Raw genomic sequence first — 10,728 nt, forward strand, 5'->3', positions numbered from 1 at the left:
TCTCTTCCATATCCTGTTTTAACAACTAAGATATTTATTCTCCAAATACAGAAAAACTTGAACTTTTGTTTTTGGATTGGATGGGATGAATCACCAGCAGTAGTTCAATTTACATACATAACACACACACACACACACACACCTCTTCAAACTCCTTCTACCAAAGCACTTCGTAGACAAATGTAGTGAAGCTTAGAGAGTCACTAAGGAATGATTGGTCCAGAGTCATACAAGGATGTTTAAAAGGTAGGACATGAACTCAGTTCTTCCTGACTCTAAAGACCTATGCAGCCTCTCAGCAACTGGATAACAACAAAACTGTACAACATGTTGCTTACTTTTTAATATTTTGCCTGACGTTTTTCACAGAATATGTTCCTTCATTTATCCCAGGTGGGATGCTAAAGCTAAATTCATTTGGCTTTGCCTCTTGCTTATATTTTTATTAATGGACCAAGAATACCAGACCTGTACTAAATAGTTTACTACTTCCACTATTAATTTAGAAGAATTAGAAGTATTCCTTCTTGTGAGATAACTCTTATCTCTCAACTTAATTCTCAGATATTTCAGGCATCTATAACTTTTCTGTTTGAATGATAGGTGCTGCCCCCCCAAATAAGAATTAAACTAGTAAATATTCTTAATTAATATACTAACATTAGAACATTTTTAAAGTCCTGAATTACAATTGAAACCATCCTGTATTTTCACTATGCAATCTAGTTTGTTTAAGAATAGGTGTCAAGTGGATCATTCATCATTTAAAATTATAAGGAGAATTTATGCTATATCAAAATGTATATTGCAAGTAGATGATTTAAGTATATTTCTGCCTGATTTTAAAGATAAAATGTTCTAAGCCTCCTTTTGACTATCTGGTTCTTTATTAATTAAAAGCATCTTACTAATTGTCATATGCTGTTTTATTAAAATTAAATTAGGAATTTAGACTTAGATAAATACTATTAATAATTTTCAGACCTGTCTGCAAAACTATCACCTCTACTATACTAATATTCCTCAAATAAATATAAATGCATATGTAAATATATATGCATATACATTCTACATATGTACATTTCTTCTGGCTTTGTTAAATATAGAAATATTATAATTAAAAAGCTGAGGCTGTATCTCACTTCCTCACTTCCTGAAGGCTTCATACAAGCCTACATATTGCTAGAGCTGTATAAACATCAGTCAATCATAACCTAAGTCTATAGAGTATTTTAGGATGACCTCAAGTAGTTGAAGTTATATAAAGACATCAAACTATGAGATTTACTTACTTTATGAGGTTTACACATTTTCACACAAGTTTTCCTAGAAAGTAGAGATATGTTTGGTTTTTCCATCTCTTAAAAATAAATTGATTTTTTTTCAGATTTTGATTTAATTTCCTCTCTCCTGAAAGTACTCTTTTCAATAAATAACAGAACAGATTAAACTCCTATTCTATTCTATAGAGTCCATATTACCCAGGCAGTCAAAGAGTTTAGCATGGGCTCTATCATCCCCCAACAAGGAGGCAATTTTTAAAAAAGCATATTGTTTTAGCAATAAGCTTTTCTTCTAATTTCTGTTCATCTAAATTCCTAATCTTGCCTGTTTACCTTTTATCTAGCAGTCTTTGTGAACATAAGCCAAGTTCGATGAATTTGGGGACTTCCCCTACTTATGTCCTATCCTTTTTATCCTAAAATATACTTTAAACTACTAAACGATTTGCTAAGTGTAACTTGTTTCTTGGGGGTGCTTTTCTTTTTCCTACTTAACATCAAAATTCAAACTCCAAGGGATAACAAACACACAGGAAAAAGGGATTCAGAAGCCGAGGCTGTAGTTTTTCCATTGCCCAGTAGACGGCACAAAAGATCTAGCCTTCGAATGCAAAACAATCGACCAGGGCTGTTGGGTTGGTTTGGTTTGTAACGAGTTTATTGTTCACTTTAAACAAACGGCTTTGTATTTGTTTAGCAGGGAAGCATCCTAGGGCTAAAGACGACTCACCGGTGTTTTAAAATAAGGTAGCGTAAAAAGGAATCTTTGCAAAAGAGACGGACTAGCAGCGGCTGGTGCTGAACATACTATACTGCCTGTTAAAAATCAGAAAATGCAGACCGGGAGGGAGAGGGTGTGGAAGATAGATCATTTAAAAGTTACGTTAACATTAATTACATTGAAACTAGGTCCGGAGTTATTTAATTTTTTGATTCGTCTGGCGGGATACAAAGTCAGCTTTCCAAAGAGAGCCTGGGTAATTGGGTACGAAGATTTTACATTGTTATCGTATCCCTTTATTTTATTTAGTTTATGACTTCATCCAGAAAATGCAATGTTGCTTTCAGAAGAGACTTTGGTACTTATCCCTAAACACATAAGCACGCATAAGCACATCTGAGTAGATATGTGTATGTGTAATATATGTCCTTACCTCGCCTTATTTAAATAGAAAGTTTATTGGGGGAAGGGGAGGCATGAGAAAGTTTTATAAATAAAGAAACCGACCCTTACCTAAGTATGACTTTTCGTTCAGATAAAACGCTGGGGAGCTTAGTTCATTTTTTATTTTAGAAAAAGCCTTCCAAAACCCTTTCACTCCGCACTCACTGCTTATGTAGAAGTTTAGGTGACAAAAGTGTGGGCTAGTAACTCATTTCCCAGTTAATTTTATTAAGAATTTATAGCAGTGTTTAGAAAGTTTTAAGACAACCGTAAATTTTATTAGGCATATTTTATTAAGCCCTCCATTTAATTAATAAAAGGCCTCTATAACTTCTGAAAATGTCAGAGCTGGTAATTATGTTAAACACTGTAGGGTTCCTCCCCCCCCCCCCCAGACTAAGACATTCTAAAGATTTGAAATAGAAAAAAGATCTAATGAAAGCATTTTTTTTCATAAGACATTTCTAACTTTCACATTATCCATTCAAAATATAGTTACTTAGCTATTTGACTGTGACTCCTGGGTAGCCTAAACTGACCTCTCGTTGACTTCTGAACTGCACCCAGACATTCTTTGTTTTCTGAAGCAGAAACCAGTAAACAAATCTCTAACTCCCTACAACCCTGTATGCATAAGAACACTTAATTCACTTCTTCCTTAATCCCTTCAGTTAACCCCCTTTGCTATCACCTTGCCAGATTTCCCCCTTTAATAGGTCTTTAAATACTTTATTTCACTTTTCTCACAGCTATTCATTAGCCCTGGCTTTTTAGTACCTTTCTTATATCACTTCAAGCTCTTATCTACAACATTCCTCTATTATCTCCTCTAGTTTTTAAATGTTTTCTTTAGGCTATCCCCAAGTCCTAGTTCTGTTTTTTTGAAATGCAAATGTTAATGGGGAAGGAAGAGTGTTCTTTCTATTAGTGCTTTCCAAAGTACAAGCCTAATGCATAAGCACAACAGGAAAACCCAAAAAGCAATCACAGCATTTAAAATGGCATTTAAAAGTCACTATGGCATATAATAAACCCTTATCTTTAGGTGTACACAACCACCAAACTTAGATTGATTAAAAAGCGTTTGTTTATTCTGGGATGGCTAATACTCATGCATACCTCCTAATGAAGGAGTTTCTTTCATTTTAAAGAATTTAGATCTGACTCATCAATTGGGGTTGTCTCCTAATTTAGGATAAAGGCCTTTACCTACAAGGTCAAATCACAAATTTTCTGAAAATTAAAAGAATAGAATTCTGGGCTTATCACACTATCTTCACCCTATCAGGGTGTCAAAAATGGTCACAGAAAAACATTCCCAAGCTAACTACTGCTCCTTTAGAGCAAGCAGAAGAAAAGAACTTCTGCCTCATCTCTCTATCCAGAAGATACATTTGGGAGGGAAAGTGTGGCCAGAGGATGCAAAGCCCATTACTTCAAAGCCCGGTGAGGAGCAAGTGCTGGTGAAGAGTCACCAGAGGAGCTCACGTTCTGGCTAAATTTAAAAAAAAAAAAAAAAAAAAAAAAAAAAAAAGTTTTGTTGCCTAAAAAGGCAGCAGTGAGTTGGAGAGTGTTGCCATCATAGAATACACATAAATGTTGAGGTAGGTTTACTGAAATAGAGTAGAAATACCCGTTTACTTTTTCCCATTTTAATAGATGATTAATTGCTGCCCAGCTAGATTTTTTTTTCATTTTTTACAAAATTTTATGGCCAGTATATTGCAACTCTAGACGTCCTTAGTGCAATTTCTCTCAGCAAGTCCCAACTGTAATAACTGTTTGCTAATTGTAAAATCCTTATCCAGAATGAGGTTTGGGCAAACAATTTGTACTACTGTAATTACATTGTAAAAGTGTTTTAGTCCCTTGATTGTTCTGAATTAATCTTATAAAAGCCTAGTAAGTTGTGTTAGGTTCCTAATTTAAAGTGGAGAGGGAAAGAGTTGGAGATGAAAGTTAGGGCAAAGAAGGGCATTTCCCCAAACTAGTAAGATCTTTTAGAAAGAACAGGAGGAGGAGGAGGAGGAGGAGGAGGAGAAGGAAGGAAAGAAGGAAGGCCAAAGTTAAAACTAATATGTTTTTAATAAAGGAGACCTGTTAATAACCATTTATGAAAAGTCAGTGTAGAACATGTTAAATACTTAAGACATACAGCAAAGTTATTGCTGAATACTTAGAAATGTTCTGAAGTTTTAAGATTTTATTTAAAGTAGACTTACCAGAAAACATTTACTTTTATTTCTGATAGAAAAAAAAGACCAAATTACTGTAAGACAAAAACAAGAAATACTTAAAAATTCTCTTCACTCACCCCACCTCACCTAATCCATACCCAAGCAATGCCCGAATCCAAATACTATTCCCTAAGTTTGAAATTGGATGTGGCTGGCAATAGGCTAAGATGTAAACTGGGTGTGAGGTGTTTTTTGTTTGTTTGTTTAACCTCCACTTCTCAGAACCCCTCAGAACCATTGAAAACACTAGTTATCCAAGTCCAGTTCACAGCTATTTTCTCTCTATTGAATTTTAGTTACACAATCTCTCCAACTCATTTAGGGATCTCTAACCTTTATATGTTAATATTTTACTGAGTGGTTTGACACCTTTCTCTTCCACTCAACTGGACAGATTGAAGACAGATCTTTTCTGAAACAGTTCTCAAGCACCTACTGACCTGATCATTTGAAAACGCATTCAGGTGTCTATCTGTTGGGGCAGTTGCCTTTTTGTGTTGCTAGGAGAAGAACTTTGAAAGGTTGCTTGTATCACTTCCCTTGTCAGGGTGATTTGAAAATGCCTCTGTGGTTTTGTAAAACCACAGCATCTTTGCTGCACTGAAGCCCCTAATGCATGTCTCCTAAGAGTCTGAGTTTCTTCTTCTGAAACTGTATTTCTACATTGTTTGGGTGAGTAGTACTTTTTGGCTATAGGTTACAGGTTACAGGTACAGGCTACAGGCTACACTTTGATCTCTTTTTACTTAACACTGTGGCCTAAGTAAAGAACATGACAGTGAATGGATAAATCTGTGAATAAAGTTAAGATAAGCTTGAGGGGAGGTGGGAATGGAGAGAAAGGGGCAACTTAGATTTAGTCTTCTGAAAATAAAAACAAAAATATATTGATAAACAGAAATAAGACATAGTTTTACGTATACATATATCTTTTTATCAAATGATGCTTTCTCTAATGGGTGAAGGGAGGGAAAGAGTTAACTAGGTATTTCAATGTAACAAACAAATACATTTTAATTTTTAAAAAGTCACCGTGCTAGAAACGCATTTTTCGAACAGTCTAAGTTGTTTCGAGATAAAATCTCCAAAAATAAAATTAGGCAGAACCTTTAGAATGTTAAATGGCATAGACAAAACGCCAATGTTGGGTTTCTCGGAAAATTGAGAGAGGTAGAAAGAAGGAAAGCGGAGACAGAGGGAGAAGGAAAGAGAGGAAGAGAGACAGGCAGGAGATAATGGAAAAGAAAGAGAATGTTTCGAATAGACCCTACAAATAATTATTATGTATTGTGTAGTTTGAAAATATGAAATGTTGCAGAGAACACTTCTTCTATCAGAATGCTCTAAGTACGATGTAGCACGCTATTTTATAGAAAGTAAGAGGTACTGACTCTCGTTCTCTTTTTCCCCCCTACAAGCCCCAGATAAACCAATTTATCAGAAACTTCCGAAGCATCTTGCCTACCCAGACATTATCTTACACTTTACCCATAAAGTTCTGGAATGAACTTCCGTTTTATTTATTTTAAAGATTCCTATCTTTCGCGCCTAAACCCTCCGTCTCTAATAGAAGGATACCCTTTGGTCTCTCTCGCATCCCTCACCTCACCCCAATCCCACTCTCAACCCCTTCTCTACGTTAATGTGTGATCAGAAACTAATAGCTGCTTTGGAAGAGCTAGGGAAACGAGTGAAAACACTTCGCTTTTGGAGAATTTAGTCTTTTGGCCCCCGCCTGTGTGGGAATAAGCGCTAGCTGTTTGCACTCCCCGCAGATCGAAGCTCCCCGCTGATCGATTATTTGATAATTGATTTTCCCCCCAACCAATGCACGGTTGTCTTTGGGAAAGACGCTGCTGATTGGACCAAACCTCCTCCACTGCTGCCTACCGAGATTTGGGTGAGCTCATTTTCCAACATACCGCAGGGGGAGTTTTCTTCGAGGTTTAGGCTTGGGGGGAGAGGTGGGGAGAAATCCTGCGCTGAAAAGAACAGAGAGCCCTGCTCAGATGTTAAGGTTTTCAGTTTGTTCGTCGAATTGCTGCGCAAAATCTCCGCAGATTAGAACCAAGAAAGTGGGCGGAAAAATCAAAACGGATTGTGGGGGCAGGGGGAGGGAAAAAAGAAGAAAATACCCAAGATATCTATATTTAAGGCGGGGGGCGGGGGGGGGCGGATACACCCAACTGGTTAGTTGACTCCTAAATGTGTGTGGGACTTTGTTTTAGTTTCAAATTTCGGCTCCGTTTAGAAAGGTGCTTCTTTCTCTCCCAAAGCATAGAGTTTCCTCTTCCCGGATGGGGTAGAAGAAAGGAGATGTAGAGAATGGTTAGAAGGACTCGCCGTGGTCAAGGGCCGGTTGGCGGGTGTTAACGGAGAGAAGTAGTATCCTAGGCTGGAGCGCTGTCCGCGAGTTCTGTGGAGAGGAAAAAAGCTCCCTCTTGTAGACAAAGGCGGCGGGAGGAGGCGTCTCCAGCTCTAGGAGAAGACCGGCCCCGATCCTCGGCAGACGTGCCGCGGTCTGGGCGGAGGGGATAGCTCACACAGTCGGGAGTCGGAAAAAAATAATCACCCCTAGGCGAGTCAGCCAGCTCGAGCTCCGTCGCTAGCTTTCTCCAGCCCTGAGTCTTGTTTATATCTTCGGCGATCATAAATAGCTTAGTGTTTGTAAACACGCACTGGGGGCAGATTGCTTGTGCTCATCTCATTGTTTCAGTCCCTCAGTCACTTAGCAATGTTAGAAGCATAACGCTCTGGGGGGAGGTAGCAGGCAGGAGCAGGGCGGGGGGGGGGGGGGGGGGAACGTGTGTGGGGGATGGTAGTGAGGAACGAAAATGGGAAGGCTTAACCATTCCCCCATTTTTTGCCCAAGCATCGATCCCAGGGCGTCTGGGGGTAAAGATCTGCAAAAGGCAGGCATCCCCCCCTCCCTCGAGCAACGTGAGACTCTCTTTTCTAACCCCCTCTCTTTTCTCTTCTCTTTCTCCTCTCCGGCTTTCTATTTTCGGGCGCAGGGGGAGGGGGCGGTTCTCAGGGTTAGGTCACCTCAGCTACCCTTAAGAAGAAAAAAAATAGTGCCAGACCCCCGATAATTTCTAGGAAAGTAATGAACCTCTGCAAATAACTCACAAGGCCGACCTGTGTGGATATAACCACTTTGTTTAAATAGATTGACTGAGAGATGGGGATGTTTGAGGGGGAGGAGAAGATAGAAATATTAAAAAGAAAAGCAGCCCCAGTGTGCTTGTGCTCCTGTGTGTGTGTGTGTGTGTGTGTGTTTGTGTGTGTGTGTGTGTGTGTGTGTGTGTATGTGAGCGCGCGCGCGCTCGCGCCTGCCTGCCTGCCTGCTTGCCTCTGCGTTTTAATTGAAAGCTTCTCGGTCTCTCCAAAGCGTCGAGCACTCGGTTCACCCACCCACCCCTGCAGTGGATGTTAGTTGATGCAGCCCAGTGCATTGTGTAAGACGCGACCTGTTATGGCCACCACTACTTCCGGGTTCTAGCATTCTGGTCGGAATCCACCTCTCCGCCTGTGCAACACACACTTTACACACGCACAGGGACTGGAAGCGGGCAGCATCGATCGTGGCTCCTTTAAGACAAACTCAGACAGACATTTTTTTTAACCCTCCTCCTCTAATCTCTCTCCAGTGCAGCAGAGAGAAAGAGAGAGAGGAAGAGGAGAGAGAGGGGAGAAAGAGAGAAGAAAAGAGAAGAGAAAAGAAGAAGAAGAAGAAGAAGAAGAGGAAGAAGGAGGAGGAAGGAGAAGAGAGAGAGAGAGAGAGAGAGAGAGAGAGAGAGAGAGAGAGAGAGAGAGAGAGAGAGAGAGAGAGAGAGATTAAGAATTAGTACTGATTCAAGGAAAGCGAGCGCTCTATCTTTGTGCAGTTGAATATTAACATTTGAGGTGCTCTGATCAGTGGAAGAGAGACAGAGCGGATCATCATTCATTCACCACGTTGACAACCTCGTCTGTGATTGACAGCTGGAGTGGCAAAAAGCCATGAGATTTGTTAGTTGGGTTTGAGGGGCACTTTTTTTCTTTTTTAAAAACTGATTTTGGGGTAAAGAAGATCTGCTTTCTTACCCCTGCTGCTGTATTGGAAACGGGAGCGCTTTTATGCTGAGTTATTATCTCTACCGCTTCCTTCAGGTCCAAATAGACTGAAGATTTGGAACCGATTGCTCACGTTCCTGGAGACTTTAAAGGATTTTCCCCCCATCATTGTTGTTGTTGTTCTTGTTTTTCCGGGGGAGTTTGAGTTTTTGTTTCTTTCCACACTGGCCTTAAAGAGGATATATTAGAAGTTGAAGTAGGAAGGGAGCCAGGCAGGCCGATGGCGCAAAGGGTACGTATTAACAAAATTATGGAACTCCAATTGTAAGATAAATTGAAACATGGCTTACAAAAATATTGCAAAAGTTTCCTTTCTCTCTCTTGAATGAGGCCCCTAAAGTGGTGATCTGAAGTGGGAGGATTTGTTTATTTTTATCTATATACTTTTCCTGTGTTACTTATATTTTATTGATTCTATCAAACCACGGAGTCAAGCTTTCAGTAGATTCATGAACAGTAGCTATAGAAACAAAAATGCAAAATTCAGACACCAGATTTTAAGAATAAATAAATAAAATATAACAAATAATATAATTGAGTTTTTAAAGTTTCTTTTAGTTTTAGGCTGTTTTAATCTAAAATATTCAGTTAAATTTTGAATATGTTACTAGTTGTGTCCATCTCGGAGATTTCATCAGAATTGTTTTGCTTTTTTCAAGCAAATTATTTTGTGTAGTGTGAGCCTGTGTTTTGTGGCAAGAACATTTTATTCATTTAAATAGTAGATTTAAATTTGCATGATTTTTTCAAAAGTCAACAACAGGGTTGAAAGCTTTATAAGTTTAGCTTTTTCCTTTAATGCTCTATAGTAGCCTCGCACTACCTACTTTCAAAATATTATAGTAATTCCCTGTTAGTATTTGAATAGAGATTTGGAGAAATTAAATCGAGACAATGGTAACTAAACTCAGTTCCATTAAAGAAAAGGAGGGACACAAAAAGGCTTTCTTTGCATAAATTGTAATACTGCCCACTCGAAGCACTATTTGCAAAAGAAAGTTAGTTACCAGCCTGACACATTTTACTTTACTCTTGGTTCAGGCAAAAGTCAGCATTCTTCAAAACTCTTTTCACACCTCTGCTTTAAGAAGATGAAGGTGACAATTCCTCTTTTCTTTGAGAGTCAATTTCACTCTCAGAACCTCAGAATCTTGAAGGAGGTCCCTTGGAATAAAACACTTAGAAATTTAAAGTAGCTAAGTTTCACAAAACCAGAATCAAAGGGGGAGGGCAGTCAATTTGAAAGTAGTTTCTCTTCAATAAGAAACTGTTGACATCCCCCCACCCCACCCACCCCTTTTGAATTTGGTTAATAAACTGATGAGGAATATACGTGTGTACCTGACTCCACATCGGTGAGAAAGTTTGCCACAGGAAAACTTTAAAATAATAATAATAACAATATAATAACAACAATAATAATCATAAGGAACTGCTTGAACTATTGGCATTACCCCTATCCCATTACCCCTGGGAAAACAGTGTCCAGTTCCAAATTCGGTTCTAACATAGGTACAGGTTGCCTTTCCTAAATTCTGACTAACAATTGTGCTTAGTAGTTTTACTCAATTTCGCTGTTTGTAGTGAAAATGTGTGTGTGTGTTTGGGGGGGTGGATACGATGCCCTCTAGGATAGCCTTTCTGCACACATTCTAGGAGATAAAATAAAAGGCGTGAGTGAATTCACGTGCTAGTTAGTGGTAGCTGTTCAATTTTAACTTTTTTTTTTCCTGTTATGAAGGGGACTGTCGAAACTAGCCAGTTTTGTAGCAGTGTCCCGGCATATTTTATTATTGTGATTTTGAATTTCCTTCTAGAGACACTTTTATCTTCCATTTCCCTGGAGAACTTTTTTCTTTCCTTCCTTCCTTCCTTCCCTCTTTCTTTCCTTTCTTCCTGCCTTTTTTCCCTCCTTCCTTCCTTCTCT

The 10,728-nt window shown here is 38.8% G+C and overlaps 1 protein-coding gene across 1 annotated transcript in view; it reads left to right on the forward strand.

Moving 5' to 3' along the window:
* The first annotated feature begins 8,510 nt into the window (after positions 1–8,510).
* Positions 8,511–10,728, forward strand: part of MEIS1 (Meis homeobox 1) — a 153,947-nt gene continuing 151,729 nt past the window's right edge. Inside the window, exon 1 of the mRNA XM_044663392.1 lies at positions 8,511–9,033. Within this exon, the coding sequence (XP_044519327.1) occupies positions 9,022–9,033 (12 nt within the window). The 5' untranslated portion in view covers positions 8,511–9,021. The remainder of the gene's footprint in view (positions 9,034–10,728) is intronic.

This window comes from Gracilinanus agilis, chromosome 2 (assembly GCF_016433145.1).
Source record: "Gracilinanus agilis isolate LMUSP501 chromosome 2, AgileGrace, whole genome shotgun sequence".
Taxonomy (NCBI): domain Eukaryota; kingdom Metazoa; phylum Chordata; class Mammalia; order Didelphimorphia; family Didelphidae; genus Gracilinanus; species Gracilinanus agilis.